This window comes from Lagenorhynchus albirostris, chromosome 2 (genome assembly GCF_949774975.1).
Source record: "Lagenorhynchus albirostris chromosome 2, mLagAlb1.1, whole genome shotgun sequence".
NCBI lineage: Eukaryota > Metazoa > Chordata > Mammalia > Artiodactyla > Delphinidae > Lagenorhynchus > Lagenorhynchus albirostris.
This window is the reverse complement of record NC_083096.1, coordinates 154,052,503-154,072,612: the sequence shown is the minus strand read 5'-3', so window position 1 is coordinate 154,072,612 and position 20,110 is coordinate 154,052,503. Positions and strand designations below refer to the sequence as shown.

The window sequence follows — 20,110 nt, the reverse complement described above, 5'->3', positions numbered from 1 at the left end:
ACTGCGTTGCCTCGTCTTTCTCTCCCATCGCGAGGGCCCCACAGATGCCAATGTCGGGAAGAAGAAATGGTCCGTCTTGGAGGAGGGGTGAGGGGTGTCGGTTAGGAAAGTGTCAGCGCTATATGCTCCAGGTTTGGAGCAGAGGGAGACTCTGAACTGACTCCAGACGTTAAAGGGGGCAGTAGGTTTCCAAGCCTCTGCCTTTCCTAGGCCTGGGGGTTGGAAGTCTAGGGATGTAGATCTCACTCAGGTAGAACTCACTCTGGGGGACCTCGGGCAGGTCACTTCTAGCCTTGGACCTCAGTTCCTCGTGCTTGTCAAGTGGGTCTCCGGCTTTAACCCCGGGGTTGCGCGGAGGCGCGCAGCCGGACGCGGGCTCCAGGCTGGAGAACGTGGCTTGGTGGCACAAGCCGCAGAGGGGTTTGGGCCGGCGGGAGGCCCGACGGGCTCCAGGATTGGCTGGCGGCGGTGTAGCGGAGCTCCAGGATTGGCCAGTTAGAGAGGGCAGGGCCCAACCTTTTAAGAGGCGCGTGGGGAGTGCAGTGAGCGAGTCAGCGGCGTTCGTAGCGGCGGCGGCGGCTACAACTACAACGCGAGCCCGGGCGGAGCGGAGGCCCGCGGAGCAGAGGAACATCGCGGAGCAGAGGAACATCCCGGCTTCCCGGTCCGGGGCGGCGTGGCCCGCGGCTCATGGCCAAAGGAGAGGGCGCCGAGAGCGGCTCCGCCGCGGGGCTGCTGCCCACGGGCATCCTCCAAGCCGGTGAACGCCCGGTCCAGGTGAAGGTGAGGGCCGGGCACCCCGGGTGGAGGGTCAAGGGTGGGCGGCAGGCTGAGGTTGGGGCGTCACGGGATAAACCTGGTTCTGGGACACCTTGGGCTAAGCCGGGAACAGGAGGACCCAGAGGCAGGAGAGGGCCCTGGGGTGCCCTGGAGGCAGGCAGTGATGGAGAAGGTTTGTAGGCGCTGGCCCCCTTTTGCCCACCCCCCACTCTGGGTGTCTCTGGGGAGCGGCCCCACCGGCGGCTCCACGTTGTGCCCGGCTCCGCTCTGCCTAGTCGGTTTCCGTTCCTCTGTGACCAGACGCTTAATTTTGCTGCCCTAGACGCCAGAGAGACCCCAGAAATCTGGGAAACCCAACTTGGTCCCAAATCTCTCATCCCCCTGCTCTCCACCCCCACATGCTACGCCTGCTTCTCAACTCCGCAGTGAGGGCCGCTCAAGTTCATTCATAAGAGCAAGGGCTCTGCTCTTAAAGGAGCCGCATTCTGCAGGCGTTTGTGTCAGTGTAGGTGTCGGCCCGCGCGCGGCGCTTTGCGCGTCTTGACCTTCGGCCCCATTCCCAGCTCTCTGGACATAATGAAGGACCCAATGACATCAGACGGCCCCAGGGAGGGATCCCAGGCAAAAGATATCTAGATATCTAGGAGGTGACTGCCTTTTCGTTTTAATTTTATTAACCGATCCTTGGAAGAAGCCTGGGAAAGCAATTATGCTGCTCCCACGTATGAGTAATCTACTTTCCCTGGGCAACCTTAACCTCCCTAGTGCCCCACCCAGAGAGGGTCCAGCCCTGCACCTAGAGGACTTTCCTCTCCTCTCCAAGATCCTCTGGGAACTGGGGGAGGGGGACAGGGAGAGAGGGAGGGTAGGACAGCTCCTGGGTTTGCCTGAAGGTCTGGCTGCCTCCAGGGGCCAGGGAGGCTCTGGGACAGATGGAAGGAACAGCTGGGCCTAGAGCCAGCTGGGTTGGGCCCTTAGGGATCTCTAGAGCCCTCACCCAGTAGGCAGGTTCACTAGCCTCTGAACCAGGGCAGAAGCCAGGGCTGGGCTTAGGCAGCTCTTGGCGGCAAGAGGATTTTCAGGTTGTGGCAGCTGGTGCCAGGTGGGGACAGGTCCATTGCTGGCGCGTGCTCCCTCTCCAACTTGGAAACAAACAGAACTGAGGCCTTTGGAGGAGTCATTAAGTGAAGACGAGCTGATAAGGATCTGGGTTTGGGGTGGGGTGGCTTAGGGGCTACTTCCTCAGTATGGATTCCCCTTTTCCAGATTTTAAGAACAGAGAATACCTTTCATTTCTTGTGGGAAGTGAGCTCTCCCTGGGTGGGAATAGGGCAAGGCAGACTTGTTCCTCCTGGCAAAGTTCCAGAGTTTCCTGTCTCTGGAAACTTCCAGGATGAAGGCCAGGATCGTGGATCTCTTTTCATTCTTTCCTCTTCTTCCCAGAAGGAGTCGAAGAAGAAAAACCAGTTGTCCATTTGCAATAAACTTTGCTATGCAGTTGGGGGGACACCCTACCAGGTGACGGGTTGTGCCCTGGGGTTCTTCCTGCAGATCTACCTGTTGGATGTAGCTCAGGTGAGTGAGCTGAGCCCGCTAGGGCTCCTCCATCACCCCAAGGTGGGAGAGACTACGGACTCCAGGGTAGGGTCAGTTTCCCCATCTGTGAAATGGGACTGGGAATCCCTACTCTCCTGCCTCTCAGAGTCACAGCGGGTGAGAAATACGAGGCTTTGGAGAGTATCCAGAAGGGGAGTCTCTGCCCCAGGCATCTTAGCTGGCAAGGTCAGCTCACTCCTCCTTGCCTGGCAAGAGCAACAGAGCCTGGAGGGGTAGGCGGTGGTGTGACAGAATGGAGCCCGCCGTGATGTTCTTAGAAGAGACAGGCACACAATACCCCCAGCTGGACAGCAGTAGCTGGCTTGGCTCAGGGCTTGGTGACTTTGCAAGCAAGACATCTTGTATTCACTTAATAGATGGGGAAGCCCAAGCCCCAGAAAAGACAAATGACCTAATTTAAGCAGCTAGTTTTTGAGCAACTCCCATGGGCCAGGCCCTAAATGGGGTGCAAATATGGGGAACCTGCTGTCAAAATGTAAAAAGTTAGAAAAGTCAGACTGGGGAAACTGCAGTGTGGGAGAGGCCTCTCCAGCTTCCTGGAGCGATAGTAATAGTAGAGCCTTGATGGATGAGGAGGAGTCCAGAGAAACTGTCTATTTAGGCCTAGAAGGTTTGGGGGGAGGGGGATAGCTTGAATGGGTAGTGATAGTAACAGTCTACTTTTTCAACATTTTTTCTATTGATTTCTTTTTCCACATCCAAGATAGAGCTTGACCCTGTAAGATAGGGGTCATAACCCCATTATACAGATGGGGAAATTGAGGGCCACTGCGGTGACCCAGCAAATGCTATTTCTGATATCAGGTGATTGGGGCTTGTGAAAGGGAGGCAAGGAACTGAATTCTGGATTCATTCTAATTGATGGGAGTGTTTTTCAAGGGCAGCGGAGGGGAGGACCTAGGGGGAAATATCTGGGAAAGTTTCCAAGGAGACACACAGTGCTACTTCTGTTGGGAAACTGTTGTTGTCATTATTAACAAGGCAAGTGATGATGCTTAAGGCCTGGGTGGGAGCAGTACAGGGTCCTAATGGCCAGGCTGAAGTAGGGAGGGAGCCCTGCCTTTGCCCATCGGCGAGGGTGGATGTTGCCCATCCGTTGAAGGATGAGGAAGTCATCTTTTGCCTGTTCCCCATCCCAGGTGGATCCTTTCTCTGCTTCCATCATCCTGTTTGTGGGCCGAGCTTGGGATGCCATCACAGACCCCCTGGTGGGCTTCTGCATTAGCAAATCCCCCTGGACCCGCCTAGGCCGCCTCATGCCGTGGTGAGTAGAAAATGCTCCTTCTGAGGTGGTAGAAGGCGGGGCTTCTGACATGTCTGCTACCCTGTGGTCCTTCCACATGGTTTGTCACAGGCTGGGGGGTGAGGAGAAGGAATGATGCAGAAACCCCAGCAAGGTCTCAGCTGCCCCAGGCATGGGCATTGGAACTCCTGCCAGTTCATACCCAGGCCGGCCGAATTGCTAGACTGAGCAGCTTCCCCTGGCCCAGGCCCCATTCCTCCCCAAGGTCCTTTTCCCTTCCATGAAGCTGGAATTCTAACTTCTCCCGCTCCATCACTTCCCATAATCGTTGAAAGGTTACGCTCTGGAGCCAGCCTGCCTCATTTGGAATACCGACTTAGCCACTTAGAGCTGTACGACCTTGGGCAAGACATTTAACATCTCAGCCTCAAGTTTCTTCATCTGCAAAGTGGGGATAATGATTATGCCTGTCTCACAGGGTTGTGGTGAGAATTAAATTTTTTAATACGTAACGTGCTTAGAACCATTTCTGGCACTTATTAAGTATAATTTGGCACCCCTGCAGAGTGGCTCCTGGTGGAGGGGTAAGCGTGGAAGGTAAAACCCAGAAGGGACAGCATAACCTCTGGCTCCTTGGACCATGAGAACTACCTTTTCCTTTGACACAGAGCCTACACGCCTCAGCCTCAGGCTTTGAGGCAAGGCTGGGGGGTGGTGGTGCTACAGATCAGCTGGCAAAGGCAGGCGCGAGGGACAGGCTGACAGGCCAGGGCTCTGGCTCCCTCCAGGACATCCTGCTTGGTGGTTGGGGGGCGGGGGGGGGACATGCCCCTTTCATCTCTAGCCCATCCAGGCTCGAGTGGGCGCCTTCCTGCCCCAGGGGCGCCCATACCTGGTCTCCGGCCTTCAAGGCCTTCAAAGCTCTTCCCACAGTCCCTGCCCCCCAGCACAGCTTCCTTTCCCATGAGGTCCCCCTCCCACTGAAATCCCGCCAGCCCCTGGCAAAGGCCCAGCTTGGGGCCTTTGATCCAAGCTTCAGGGCCAGTGGGCAGGAGAGTCTGCCTTACCTGCACAGGCTGCTGGGGTTCCCGGTGAGCCAGCCCCTGAGACTGGGCCTGGTACCCGCCCCCCTGGCAGTCACTCAGGGGCGGGGCTGAGCTGCCACATCTCCTCATAAGACACAGCCAATGGCAGGCAGCTGCCCGGGCCAGCCTGAAGCAGCAGCAGCAGTAATAGCAGCAGCCCGGGCCAGCCCGAAGCAGCAGCAGCCCGGGTTACTCCCAGCACATTTGGTTCCACAGCCCCGGCTGCTTGGATGGAGTGTTTGGGGAAGGCTGCCAGAGGAGCCCTGGTTCTCTGAGGATCTGGGAGGGGTGGGGTAGAGTAAGGGCGGGAGAGCAGAGGAAGCCCTCCCTTTGGGAGGTGAGATCTGAGGACGTCTCGCCCACGCAGGCACGTGCGGCAACCAGCTTGGTGAAGTAGCTGAGGGCCCTTCAGGCTGGTTTGTGATTCAGCACGTGGCCTCAGCTGTCAGGGTGAGAACTCCTGGCGACACCTCTGAGTGGTACCCCCACCCCTGTCTGAGCGCATGCTGAGGGCTGCCGTGTAACGTACATGACCCTCCTCTTCATCCACCCCCGTTAGGACCTGGGACCTGGCACCCCTTCTGCTTTCGGTGTAGAAAGAGGCTGGGCCTTCCAGGGCTCCTGAGCCCTGGGGCCCCCTCTCCCAGGCCTCAGACCAGTCCCTGCCCTCAGCCAGCATTTAAATCCTCCGTTTCAGACGAGGAAGACTCTGATGGAACACTTTCCTGGAGTTCCCGGCCACCCATTGAGAGGCAGAGTGTCAGCAGGGTCCCATGGGAGATGCAGCAGGGATGGATCTGAGGTCTGATTCCCAGCCCAGTGCTCTCGGCAGCTCCCTGAAGTCTCCCGCTGAGCTTTCCTGGTGTGATAATCACAGCAAACACTTGTTGTGTCCCAAGAACTGTTCTACATTTTAATATCAACTTAAGTCTCAAAACGACTTCAACCCTGTGAAATAGAGCCAAAGTCCTTACAATGGCCTATTGGGCCCTACATGACCTGGCACCCCATTTCCTGTCCAACCTCATTTCCTAATTCCATCTCCCATGCGCACGCCACTCTCTCTGGCCCCCTGGCCTCCTTCCTCCTCCCCAGGCCTGCTGGGGCACATTTCCCACCTGAGCCCTGTTGCCCTGCGACCTCTGCCAGGCCAACTGCCTCCTCTCATTCGAGGCCTGGCACAGAGGCCACCTTCTCAGTGAGGGCTACCTTGGCCACCTGCTTGTGAATCGTACCCACATACTCCCAATCCCCTTTAGCCTGCTTTCCTTCTTTTTTCTACAGCACTTAATCACCGTCTACGATGTTATGTGGCTTTTTTGGTGTGTGGTAGAATACACTATTTAAAAATTTTTTAATTTACCATTTTAGCCATTTTCAAGTGTACAATTCAGTGGCATTAAGTATAGTCACATTGTTGTGTGACCATCTCTCCAGAACTTGTTCCAAACTGAAACTCTGTACCCGTTAAACACTAACACCCCATTCCTTGCTCCCCTCCAGCCACTGGCAACCAACTACTTTCTGTCTGTGAATTTGACTAAGTGGGATCATGCCAGATTTGTCTTTCTGTGTCAGGCTGATTTCACTTAGCATAAGGTCTTCAAGTTTTATGTTGTAGCAAGTGTCAGAATTTCATTCCTTCTTAAGGCTGGATAGTATATATCTTATGTTTATTTTTTGTTTGCCAACTAGAATGTAAATTCCACAAGGGCAATGACTTGTCTGTTTTGTTTACTGATACGTCCCAAGTCATTAGAATAGTGCTCAGCACAGAGTTGGCACTTGAATATTTCTTGAGTAAGTGTTGAAGGTAAGGTAGGTGCTATTACTATTATCGTTTGTAAACGATAATTTGGTAAAATGAACCTCAAAAGTTAAATAACTTGCCCCAGACCAAGTTATTTATAGTTACTGGTAGAGCCAGAACTGGATCCCGGAAGTGTGGCTCCAAAGGCCTTTTCACCATGGTTCTCTGCTGCCTTTCTATACTGATGCCGTGAAGTTGGACCATCCTGAGATCTAACTAGGATGGTGTGGGACTCACATGTGGGGAGGCACTGGGCCCAGTCCTCCCCTCTGGCTGCTCCAGAAGCAACACCTTCACCTGGAGTTGGCCTCCCCCACTCCTGTGTATGCACACATGGGTGAGATCCCACTGGGATGTCTCCTCCCCCACTGCCTCCCTGCCCCACCATCTGAGGTCTTGGCCTGCATTCTCAGCCCCTCAGCCCATAGAAAGCCCCTGTCTTTGGAGCCTTCACACCTGGGGAGATGCAGGCAAGACTCAGGAGGGTCTGACCTCATACCCCATGCTCAGGATTGTAGGCTGGGGGCCCTGCCTCAGTGTGCCCTTCTGGGCTGGGCCATCAGTCCCTTCCCAGAGACCCTGGGGCGGGTACATCCAGGGGGATGAATTTCCTTCCTGCCGGGCACCCTGTGGGGCTGCAGAGCAGTCCAGCCTGGGCCCTGATCCTGGGGTTTTGGCATCCTGCCTCCACTCAAACCCTCCCCTTCCTCAGGATCATCTTCTCCACGCCCCTGGCCATCATCGCCTACTTCCTCATCTGGTTCGTGCCTGACTTCCAACAGGGCCAGACCCTGTGGTACTTGCTTTTCTACTGCCTCTTTGAGACGCTGGTCACGGTGAGTATGGGCAGGGGTGCGGGAAGTCCCTGGGGCCTCCGGGGTTGGTGCCCGAAGCCACATCTGTCTGTCCATCGTCTGACTGGCCGAGGGCCTCTCTTCCATGCCAGTGTTTCCACGTTCCCTACTCAGCTCTCACCATGTTCATCAGCACGGAACAGAGTGAGCGGGATTCTGCCACTGCGTATCGTAAGTCTCCCCAGCCCACTGAGCCCACCCACCAGGGACCCAGGGTCTCCACTCCCTGACCCTCCTACCATGTTTCTTCCCTTGTGGGCCCAGCTCCCTGCTCTTGGGAGTGGGTGTGAAACCATCTTAAAAATAACTTATTGCTCTGGTGAGACCAGGGAGGTGGAAGGACCAGGGAGAGGTCACATAGCGAGGCCATGAGTTTAGGCCAAGGTGCTATCTACCCCAGTACCCAGTACCCATCCTATCTGGAGCTGCTACTATCGCCTGTGGCTAGAGCTGGGCTTATATCCATCTGACCTTCCTCCCTGGGGGCCCACAAGCCGTGCGGCCCCTCAAAAGGACTTGCTTTTTCCTGCTCAGGGATGACCGTGGAGGTATTAGGTACAGTGCTGGGCACAGCAATCCAGGGGCAGATTGTGGGCCAAGCACATACACCTTGTGTCCAGGACGCCAATGCTTCTACAGTAGCCTTGGAAGGTGTCAATCGCACGCAGAGCGCCACCTCGCTCAGAGAAACGGTAAGGCCCTGGCAGGGCAGGGCTGGGGGAGATGAGGAACGATGGGGTGATTCTGCCATTATCCTCAAAATATTAATAATGGCTAGTGTTTGTAAATGTTGGGCATCTGTTATACAAAGTGTTAATGTGCCCACTTTGCAGATAAGGAAACTGAAGCACAGGGAGGCTAAATAATTTGTCCAGGGTAATCGAGCCTAGTGAGTTGCAGAAACTAGATTTGGGGAGCTTTGAACTGTGGGCTCTCAGACTCCACAGCCTGGCCTTCTTAACCTTTTGTTCACCTGGACTTGGCCTTGGGAAGCAACAGCAGGCGCAGGCTGATTTTCCCATTTCGCGGATAGAGACAGTGAGGCCCCCAGAGAAGGGACTGATCCAAGGTCATTGAGTAGAGCTGCTGGGAGCTGGGATGAAATCAGACTGACTGTTTCTCTATGTCACCTTTCCCCTCTTTACAGCAAAACGCATACCTGCTGGCGGCAGGGGTCATTGCCTCCATCTATGTCATCTGCGCTGTCATCCTGACCCTGGGCGTGCGGGAGCAGAGAGGTGAGGGGTCCTGGGGAGGGGTGCAGGCCCCAGCGTGGGGTGGTTTTGTCCCTTTGCCTGGGCCTCAGGCTTGGGGAGGGGCCTCTGCTCCTGCCTCACCGTCCCCTCTGGCCCCCAGAACCCTACGAGACTCAGCAGGCCAAGCCGATGCCCTTCTTTCGGGGCCTCCGGCTGGTCATGAGCCATGGCCCGTACATCAAGCTTATTGCCGGCTTCCTCTTCACCTCCTTGGCTTTCATGGTGAGTCGGGCCCTGATATGCTCAGCCTGGGCAGGAGCGGGTATGTGGAACGAGGGGCGGGGTAGGCCTCGGACTCAGGATGGGACAAAGCCCGAGGGACAGGTGGAATGGAGGCGGAGTGAGCAGGGGTCCCTGGAGCATGGGGAATGTCATGGAGGCTCAGCCCCAACTACATCACCTGTTTCCTTACCTTTCCTTCCCACCGCGCTCTCCTGTCCCCCAGCTGGTGGAGGGGAACTTCGCTCTGTTTTGCACCTACACCTTGGGTTTTCGTAACGAATTCCAGAATCTGCTCCTGGCCATCATGGTGCGTGTGGGGCCCCGAGGGTGGCCGAAGTGGCTTAGGCTGCGAGATGGTTCTTTGGATAGCCAGAGGACGTTTCCCAGACTGGCCCAAGGTCATGAGGGATGAGGGAGGCTTCTCAGAACCTTTGGATCTGACCTACCACTGCTTAGGTAGGACGATGAAAGAAAGAGTTTGGGTACATATATCAAATCTTTATGTTGTACACCTTGAACTAGTACAATGTTATATGTCAATTATATCTCAATTACACTGGGGGAAAAAGAAGAAAGGGTTTGGGGTTAGATGTTCAAGTAGAGAGCATAGCAAAAGCAAAGGTGTGGAAGCCAGAACTTCCGGAGCTCTGTGCTCAGAGAAGGCAGGAGATGAGATGGGGACTCGCTCTCAGCTCCCCTGAAGAGCCGTCGGGTGCCTGTCCTCAACTGTCCAGATGATGTCATCTGTCTCTTGAGCAGGGCTGGGAGCACCTTTAGAGCCCTGGGAAGAGCAGAGGGTATTCCATGGCTCTAACCCACTTCCCTCTCCTCCCCCTTTGCCCATCCACAGTTCTCGGCCACAGTCACCATCCCCATCTGGCAGTGGTTCCTAACCCGGTTTGGCAAGAAGATGGCTGTGTACATTGGGATCTCAGTGAGTGGGGCTGAAGGACAGGGCCTGGGCTGACTTGGGGGCTACTGATGGGAGCTTCCCAGCTGACTCGTATTCCTGTGCCCGCTCCCCTAGTCAGCAGTGCCATTTCTCATCTTGGTGGCCCTCATGGAGAGTAACCTGATTGTCACATATGTGGTAGCTGTGGCAGCCGGCGTCAGTGTAGCAGCTGCCTTCTTACTACCCTGGTAAGTATATCTAGGCCCACCTGGGTATGTTTCCCAGCCTCCCGCCCCCCAGTTCTGAAGCTCCTTAGGGAGAATCCTGTGGGGCTTGTCTCCCTGCAGGCCATTCTGTGGGTCCAGGTTGGGGGTGGGGCAGGTCTTCCCAGTACAGTTGTACAGGTTGTGAACTGCACAACCACATCTAGTCAGGGTGGGAAATGGGGGCTTAGATCTAGCCTGCACTCTATACCTGCCTAGCTGAGCAACTAGATCTGGGGCTACTTCATCTTGGAGGAAGGGGCCGTCTTTTTTATTCACATGAAGTTGCCCACTCCTCATTGAACTGTGTGTGAGCTGTGGGACTGCAAACTCTCAGAGGACCACTCTTATTGACACGGACCACATGGGCTAGTGGAGGTCTGGGGTTGCTAGGTGGAAGGGTGCTCACGGCTGCCTGTACCACCATGTACAGGTCCATGCTGCCTGACGTCATTGATGACTTCCACTTGAAGCAGCCCCATATCCATGGGACCGAGCCCATCTTCTTCTCCTTCTATGTCTTCTTCACCAAGTTTGCCTCCGGAGTCTCCCTGGGCATCTCCACCCTCAGTCTGGAGTGAGTGGGGGGGGAGTCTGGGCAGTGCTGGGCAGGGGTAGGTCCCAGGTGCCCCATCCTCACCACTCCCCTAACCACTGGGTCCCACAGCTTTACTGGGTACCAGACCCGTGGCTGCTCCCAGCCAGCACGTGTCAAGTTCACACTGAAGATGCTGGTGACCATGGCTCCCATAGTCCTCATCCTCATAGGCCTGCTGCTCTTTAAGCTGTACCCCATTGACGAGGAGAAGCGGCGGCAGAACAAGAAGGCCCTGCAGGCCCTGAGGTGAGTGGGGAAGGGACAGGGAGGTGGACGAGGGGACATCATCCAGTCTAAGCCCTCGGCTAGTACCTCCTGGGGCCAAAGCCAGATTTGCCTTCCACACATCTTCCCTGGACAGCTCCTCCTCTGCCCTTTCCCCCGGCTGATTCATCACCGTGGCCGTTAACATTTCTTGAACACAGGCTGCCTGCCTGGGCTGAGTGGTTTTACATTTATTCATTCAACAAGTACTTAATGGGACGCCTATGTGCCAGGCATTGCTCTAGTGAATGAAACAGATAAATCCCTGCCCTCAAGGAGTTTACATTTTGGAGAATGTACTCGTGATCTCCTATGGTCGTCCAACAACCTTGGGTGTCAGAGATGCCTATGATTCCCACTCTGCAGATGAAGACACTGAGGCTTAACCAGGAAGAGTGACAAGTGATAAGGGGCAGAGCTGGGGTTTGAGCCCTGGTGTTCTGACTCCAGAGCCCACACTCTTCACGGCTCTCCTGGTGTGCAGGAGCTCAGGTGCGGAGACCAGAGGGCAGGGTGGAGTAAGTCGTGCCAGCCCAGCTCGCCCAGGCCAGGGCGTGGTGCTGGGGCTTGGGGTGCCTTGTGGGCTGCAAGAACAGCGAACAAACCTACCAGCAGTTTCTGGGCTGAGAGTGGGAGTGAGCAAACTACGTCCTGTGATTTAGACCAGCCTGGCAGCGAGCTAAGACCTCAGAGCCAGGATCCTGCGGGGAACAAGCAGGTGGGTGAGGGTGCTTCCTCCAGCCCGTCTCCTCTGGCTTTTGCAGGGAAGAGGCCAGCAGCTCGGGGTGCTCTGACACAGACTCTACAGAACTAGCCAGAATCCTCTAGGGCCTGCTGGGTGGCCCGAAGCCACCATGCACAGGGCCTGGGTCGCCAGGCCAGATGAGGAATCTGGGCCTGCTTGCCTGCTCACTGAACAGCTGGTCTCCAGATGCCAGGAAGGGAGCCAAAGACTCAAGAGTGAGCGACTCAGGATGCCTCCTGTGCCCATCGTGAGGCGGGCTGTTCATACAGCCACCAGCCTCCCTCTGCCCACCACAGGGGCCAAGCCCAGGGGCTGCTACTGTGAACATGCCACCAGGACTGATCGGGCCTAGCCCGGGACACTAATGTAGAAACGTTTTATACAGAGACTAATTAATAACTTAATGACCATGTACATAGCAGTCTGTGTGTTTGTATATGTCTGTGAGCTATTAATGTTATTAATTTTCATAAAAGCTGGGAAACGGAGCTGCCTGTTTTCTGTCTTTGTCCTGACACTGAGCCGTTCTGTGCCAAGGTGCAGAGAGTGAGGGAACGCTCAGCCGCAGGTGCCCTGGGGGGCGAGAATGTGTGTGGAGGTGTGATAACAGCATCAGCTAACATTTACTAAACACCTGTCTGTACCAGGCCCAGGTGTGGAAGCTTTCCTCTCACTTTGCTGATGTTCTCACTTAATCCTGGGAACCATCCTGCTAGGTCAGGACTGTCCCCATTTTAAAGATGATGAAACTGAGCCCCAGTGTTGAGAGGGACTTAGCTAAACTCACACAGCCAAAAGAGACCTAACTGGAGTAACATCCCGGGTCTTCGAGACTAGCGCCTTAACCACTATCCACTGCTCCCCTGTGTCTGAGAGCGGCCAGTTTGCTCTGCTCAGGCCCGCATGCTCTGCTTCCCACCCTAGGCTTGCCTGAGCATGTGACGCTGGCTGTGCTGGGGCAGACTCTGTGACTGGGCCCCTGTGGGGTCCCCAGAGACCTGTGATTCTTCCTCTACCACTGATAATGACAGTGTTGGAAGGCAGAAATGTACCCAGCTGGGTGTATGTGTTGGTTGAGGGGAGGGGGTCTCACCACTGGTGGCGGGGAGGAGGATGGTGGGGAAGGCCTAGTTTGTAGCATTTGCCTATTTCCAAGCTGTAAATATTCTCACTATAGCCAATTTCAAGTTACCAGCAGGTGTTCTCTCCTGCAAAATTCCTGAAAATTTAATAATTTGCCCTCACGAGCTGGTAGGAACTTGCCTCAGCAAGTCATTGGGGTTTTTTTTTGGTTTTTTTTTGCGGTACGCGGGCCTCTCCCTGTTGTGGCCTCTCCCATTGCGGAGCACAGGCTCTGGACGCGCAGGCTCAGCGGCCATGGCTCACGGGCCCAGCCGCTCCGCGGCATGTGGGATCTTCCCAGACCGGGGCACGAACCCGTGTCCCCTGCATCAGCAGGCGGACTCTAAACCACTGTGCCACCAGGGAAGCCCCAAGTCATTGGGTTTTACACACTTAGATGAAACTCCAAAAAATGAGGAAAGCAACACTGGCAGGATCAAGAGGCTACCCATCCAACCCCTTTATTCTATATCGATGGGTAAATGAGGCCCAGAGAAGAGGCATGCTTAGACTCTTTAGGCTTGGTTTTTACTTTGGGTTTGGGGCTTTTTTTTTTTTTTGAGCTGGAGCTCCATTGTTCGGATGAAGTTCTACTCAACCACTTTTTTTTTTTTAATTTATTTATTTTATTTACCTATTTTTGGCTGCGTTGGGTCTTCCTTGCTGCGTGCAGGCTTTCTCTAGTTGTGGCGAGCGGGGGCTACTCTTCGTTGCAGTGTGTGGCCTTCTTGTTGCGGTGGCTTCTCTTGTCGTGGAGCGCAGGCTCTAAGGTGCATGGGCTTCAGTAGTTGCAGCACGCGGGCTCAGTAGCTGTGGCGCACAGGCTCAGTAGTTGCGGAGCACGGGCTTAGTTGCTCCGCGGCATGTGGGATCTTCCCGGACCAGGGCTCGAACCCGTGTCCCCTGCATTGGCAGGCAGATTCTTAACCACTGCGCCACCAGGGAAGCCCTCAACCACTTTTTAAAATTTATAAAGTGTTAATAACAGGCACTGTTACACATGCTTAATAAATATCAATTTAATTAGTCCTCGTAACTTCCCTCTGAGTGAGGTAGGTACATTTCCATTCAGTAGTTTTGCCACCACCAAGCCAGGTCCTGCTGCTGCCTTTGGAGCTGCCCTCAGGGTCAGAGGCTGCTCTGGTCTGACCTCCGTAGCTGGAGCGTTCAAGGACTCCGAGATGACATTTGCAGAGGTCCACTCATACCTCCCTTCTCCCTCCACTCTGATCAATAACCACCAAATCCCATCTTTAAAACAGAAATTTCCTAAACCACCCAAGCTTACTTCTTTCCCATCCCTGCAATTACTTCTCAGGTCTTATCTTCTCTCACCTTGGATGATTATACCAGCATCCTCACTGGCTGACTGACTGATTTGATCTCAAATCAGATTTGATTCCTTCCGCAAGCTATCCAAGATAACCTAGTAGATTTCCTGTTTAGAAACTCCTTTGAGTCCCCATTGTCTTCAAGAGGAAATCCAAGACCCCTGCTGACTTCCCCAGCTCTAGATTTAGATGCAGCCCTTTTTGCAGGTCACCTGCCTGGCCCTGGAACACACCTCTGGCCCTTGGTCCCCTTGGCAGACACTGGTCCAGTGTGCCTTTGCTCCAGCATGCCTCTCGAAAGCTATGCCTGTCCCTTGCATCTTTGGGGCAGCTCTGGGAATCCATGCCCTCGTCATGGTCGCCCACACAGCGCCCAGGGCCAGGCATGGAGGGGAGGGGTGGGGTGTGTGGAGCTGAATGAATGAGCTAAGACTAGAGAGGGCTTTGTCAGCCAGACCCAACTCCCACTGACCCACTAGGAGGCTTCCCCGGTCTCAGTTTCCCTCCATTGTACCTTGGGGATTTAGAATTGAAAACCCTTGCTTCTCCAGTTTCATGTTCACAGAAAGTGGTTCTCCTCAAAGACCCTTTGCTGACTCTTGGGGGTGTGATTTAGGAGGCTGGATAGGTGGGGGAAGTGCGAAAGCGATCTGGGATCCCAGGGACTCCTTGGATCATTGGCTGCTCCAGGTGCCTCTGGACAGCTCATACTTTCCTGTCCTTCGGGAGACGCTGCCACCTTGACTTCCTCTACGCTTGGATCCAGCAACACTACAACAAACCCTGCCTCTCCCTCTTCACTGTCCTGCCCTCAGCCAGGCAAAGCACGTACCCCTCCACTCCACCCCTGCTGAGGACCAGATGTGGCTTTGACTCCACCTGCTGGAAGAAAGGGGAAACACCTTTTAACACTGCAAAGAAGGATTTCCGGATCTGTCCTTGACTGGCTCTAGGACCCTGGTTATCCATTTACGCAACAAATATTTATAATGGGCCTATTATGTGTCATGCATCGATTAGGCTCTGAGGATAGAGTGGTGAACAAAACAGAGCTTACATTCTTAGTGGGAACCAATGACAAATAAATGGACATGCACATAAGATAATTTCAGATTGCCATAAGCACCATGAAAGAAATAAGCAGGGTGCACTAATAGAGGGAACTGGTGTGGAGGTTATTTTATTTATTTTATCTGGAGGTTATTTTAAATCAGGTGCTCAGGAAAGAATGTTCTGAGAAAGTGATGTTTGAATCAAATCACAAAGGAGGAGAATTAGACAGACATTTGAAGAACTTGGGGGAAAGTATTGCAGGTAAAAGCGACAGCTAGCATAAAAACCCAGAGGTAGGAAAGAACCTAGTGTATCTGAAGTACTGAAAGAACACTGTGCAGCCAGAGAGTCGTGAAGGAGAGGGTAGATGGTGTGACATGGATTTGGAGAGCTATGTGGGAACCAGCTCACCCAGGGCCTTGCAGCCCACAGTGAGAGTTTCAGTTCTATTTTGAGAGCAGCCAAAGCCATTGAAGAGGTTTAAAAATTGATTTACATTTCTACAAAATTGATTTACATTTCTAAAAAAGTGTAGGCAGAGGCAGATGGCACAGGGCTTTGTGAACCAAAAGGATTTTTCTCTTTATCCTAAGAGCAGACAGAAGCCATTGACAAGTTTTAAGTAGGGGAACCATATGATGATTAAGAGTTTAGAAAGACTGTATCATCTGCTTTGTGGAGAAAGGATTGAAGGAAGTGAAAGTGGAAGCAGGATGACTGATGAAGAGGCTGCTCTTGAAATGTTCCTGGGTAATGAAGAGTACCAGACAGAGGTGGTGGCAGTGGAAACAGAAAGAAGACAGAGTTAGCAGCTGTTCGGCCTGGATAGTTGACAGAGAAAGGGTGAGAGAGGGAGAGGGAAAGAGAGAAATGAAGGTGATGTCTAGATTTCTTTTTTTCTTAATAATTTTATTTATTTATTTTTGGCTGCATTGGGTCTTCATTGCTGTGCGTGGGATGTCTCTAGTTGAGGCAAGGGGTGCTACTCTTCGTTGTGATGAGAGGGCTTCTTATTGTGGTGGCTTCTCTTGTTGCATAGCATGGACTCTAGGCATGCAGTCTTCACCAGTTGTGGCACACAGGCTCAGTAGTTGTGGTGCACGGGCTTAGTTGCTCCACAGCATGTGGGATCTTCCTGGACCAGGGCTCGAACACACGTCCCCTGCATTGGCAGCCAGATTCTTAACCACTGTACCACCAGGGAAGTCCAATGCCTAGATTTCTAATTTAGGGAACAGAGAGGGAGCAATAGAGGAGCTCCCTCCATAATAGAGGGAGCACTGGAGGAGGAGCAAGCTTGGGGGACAAAACAATTCATTTGTCACCTGTTTGTATCATTTTCATATTAAAAAAAAAGGGAAGAAATCACACTTAGAAATTCGACTAAATCAGAAACAAAGGTATGCACTATCACCATTATTACTATGTAACCTTTCATTGGAGATATTAGCCAATGCAATTAGATAAAAAAAGAAATAAAATTGGAAAGTAGGTAAAATTATATTTATTTGCCAATGATTGCATTCCAAGAGAACCCAAGTGAATCAACTGAAAAACTCCTCTAAACAAGAAAAGTCCATAAGGATATGGGATATAAAATTAACATACAAAAATCAATACAGAGAGGGCAGACAGCAGAAGCAAGAATTACAATTCTGCAGCGTGTGGAGGGAAAACCACATTCACAGAAAGAGAGACAAAATGAAAAGACAGACGACTTTGTACCAGATGAAGGAACAAGATAAAACCCAAGAAAAACAACTAAATGAAGTGGAGATAGGCAACCTTCCAGAAAAAGAATTCAGAATAATGATAGTGAAGATGATCCAGGACCTCAGAAAAAGAATGGAGGCAAAGATCGAGAAGATGCAAGAAATGTTTAACAAAGACCTAGAAGAATTAAAGAACAAACACCTAGAAGAATTAGAGAACAAACAAACAGAGATGAACAATACAATAACTGAAATGAAAAATACACTAGGAGGAATCAACATCAGAATAACCGAGGCAGAAGAACGGATAAGTGACCTGGAAGACAGAATGGTGGAATTCACTGCCACAGAACAGAATAAAGAAAAAAAATGAAAAGAAATGAAGGCAGCCTAAGAGACCTCTGGAACAACATTAAATGCAACAACATTTGCATTATAGGTGTCCCAGAAGGAGAAGTGAGAGAGAAAGGACCAGAGAAAATATTTGAAGGGATTATTGTCAAAAACATCCCAAACATGGGAAAGGAAATAGCCACCCAAGTACAGGAAGTGCAGAGAGTCCCAGGCAGGATAAAACCAAGGAGAAACATGGCGAGACACATAGTAATCAAATTGACAAAAATTAAAGACAAAAAAAACTTATTGAAAGCAACCAGGGAAAAGCGAAAAATAACATACAAGGGAACTCCCATAAGGTTAACAGCTGATTTCTCAGCAGCAACTCTACAAGCCAGAAGGGAGTGGCACAATATATTTAAAGTGGTGAAAGGGAAGACCCTACAACCAAGATTACTCTACCTGGCAAGGATCTAATTCAGATTCGATGGAGAAATCAAAAGCTTTACAGACAAGCAAAAGCTAAGAGAATTCAGCATCACAAAACCAGCTCTACAACAAATGCTAAAGGAACTTCTCTAAGTGGAAAACACAAGAGAAGAAAAGGACCTACACAAACTCGTAACAACTAAGAAAATGGTAATAGGAACATACGTATCGATAATTACCTTAAAAGTGAATAGATTAAATGCGCCCACCAAAAGACACAGGCTCACTGAATGGATACAAAAGCAAGAACCATATATACACTGTCTACAAGAGACCCACTTCAGACCTGGGGACATACAGACTGAAAGTGAGGGGATGGAAAAAGATATTCCATGCAAATGGAAATCAAAAGAAAGCTAGAGTAGCAATACTCATATCAGATAAAATAGATTTTAAAATAAAGAATGTTACAAGAGACAAAGAAGGACACTAGATAATGATTAAGGGATCAATCCAGGAAGAAGATATAACAATTATAAATATATATGCACCCACCATAGGAGCACCTCAATACATGAGGCAACTGCTAACAGCTATAAAAGAGGAAATCGACAGTAATACAATAATAGTGGGGGACTTCAACACCTCACTTACACCAATGGACAGATCATGCAGACAGAAAATTAATAAAGAAACACAAGCTTTAAATGACACAAGAGACCAGATAGATTTAATTGACATTTATAGGACATTCCATCCAAAAACAGCAGATTACACTTTCTTCTCAAGTACACACAGAACATCCTCCAGGATAGATCACATCTTGGGTAGCAAATCAAGCCTCGGTAAATTTAAGAAAATTGAAATCATGTCAAGCATCTTTTCTGACCACAATGCTACAAGATTAGAAATAAATTACAGGGGGAAAAAAATGTAAAAGTCACAAACACATGGAGGCTAAACAATCACTTACCAAATAATCAAGAGATCACTGAAGAAATCAAAGAGGAAATCAAAAATACCTAGAGACAAATGACAATGAAAACATGACGATCCAAAACCTATGGGATGCAGCAAAAGCAGTTCTAAGAGGGAAGTTTATAGCAATACAAGCCTACCTCAAGAAACAAGAAAAATCTCAAATAAACAATTCAAACTTAAAGGAAGGTTAGAGAAAGGAACTAGAGAAAGAAGAAAAAACAAAACCCAAAGTTTGTAAGAGGAAAGAAATCATAATGATCAAAGCAGAAATAAATGAAATAGAAACAAAGAAAACAATAGCAAAGATCAATCAAACTAAAAGCTGGTTCTTTGAGAAGATAAACAAAATTGATAAACCTTAGCCAGACTCATCAAGAAAAAGAGGGAGAGGACTCAAATCAGTAAAATTAGAAATGAAAAAGGAGAAGTTACAACAGACACCACAGAAATACAAAGCATCTTAAGAGACTACTACAAGCAACTCTATGCCAATAAAATGGACAACCTGGAAGAAATGGACAAATTCTTAGAAATGTATAACCTACCAAGACTGAACCAGGAAGCAATAGAAATTATGAACAGACCAATGACAAGCACTGAAATTGAAACTGTGATTAAAAATCTTCCAACAAACAAAAGTCCAGGACCAGATGGCTTCACAGGTGAATTCTATCAAACATTTAGAGAAGAGCTAACACCCATCCTTCTCAACTCTTCCAAAAACTGCCGAGGAAGGAACACTCCCAAACTCATTCTATGAGGCCACCATCACCCTGATACTAAAACCAGACAAAGATACTACAAAAAAAGAAAATTACAGACCAGTATCATGGATGAATATAGACGCAAAAACCCTCAACAAAATACCAGCAAACAGAATCCAACAACACATTAAAAGGATCATACACTATGATCAAGTGGGATTTATCCCAGGGATGCAAGGATTCTTCAATATATGCAAATCAGTGTGATACACCATGTTAACAAACTGAAGAATAAAAACCATATAATCATCTCAATAGATGCAGAAAAATCTTTTGACAAAATTCAACACCCATTTATGATAAAAACTCTCCAGAAAGTGGACATAGAGGGAACCTACCTCAACATAATAAAGGCCATATGTGAAAAACCCACAGCAAACGTCATTCTCAATGGTGATAAACTGAAAGCATTTCCTCTAAGATCAGGAACAAGACAAGGATGTCCACTCTTATGACTATTATTCAACATAGATTTGGAAGTCCTAGCCACAGCAATCAGAGAAGAAAAAGAAATAAAAGAAATACAAATTGGAAAAGAAGAAGTAAAACTGTCACTGTTTGCAGGTGACATGATACTATACATAGAGAATCCTAAGGATGCCACCAGAAAACTACTAGAGCTAATCAGTGAATTTGGTAAAGTTGCAGGATACAAAACTAATGCACAGAAATCTCTTGCATTCCTATACACTAACAACAAAAGATCAGAAGGAGAAATTAAGGAAACAATCCCATTCACCATTGCAACAAAAA

At 50.6% G+C, this 20,110-nt stretch overlaps 1 protein-coding gene across 6 annotated transcripts; it reads left to right on the top strand.

The window, feature by feature from the left end:
- Positions 1 to 546: 546 nt before the first annotated feature.
- MFSD2A (MFSD2 lysolipid transporter A, lysophospholipid) lies at positions 547 to 12,117 on the top strand. Of its 6 annotated transcripts, none has more exons than XR_009538978.1 (15): positions 547 to 783; positions 2,224 to 2,355; positions 3,537 to 3,661; positions 7,248 to 7,371; positions 7,482 to 7,560; positions 7,924 to 8,081; positions 8,537 to 8,627; positions 8,746 to 8,867; positions 9,091 to 9,174; positions 9,718 to 9,801; positions 9,895 to 10,007; positions 10,456 to 10,599; positions 10,791 to 10,866; positions 11,251 to 11,376; positions 11,649 to 12,117. XR_009538978.1 is itself a non-coding variant. In XM_060140450.1 (14 exons), the coding sequence occupies exons 1-14, from the start codon at positions 691 to 693 to the stop codon at positions 11,710 to 11,712; spliced, it is 1,584 nt and encodes a 527-aa protein (XP_059996433.1). In that variant the 5' UTR covers positions 547 to 690; the 3' UTR covers positions 11,713 to 12,117. The 6 variants fall into 6 exon arrangements, 3 of the variants coding, with proteins under 3 accessions (XP_059996433.1, XP_059996432.1, XP_059996431.1); XR_009538976.1 differs by having other exon boundaries at positions 10,690 to 10,866; XR_009538977.1 differs by lacking the exon at positions 11,251 to 11,376.
- The last annotated feature ends 7,993 nt before the right edge of the window (positions 12,118 to 20,110 follow it).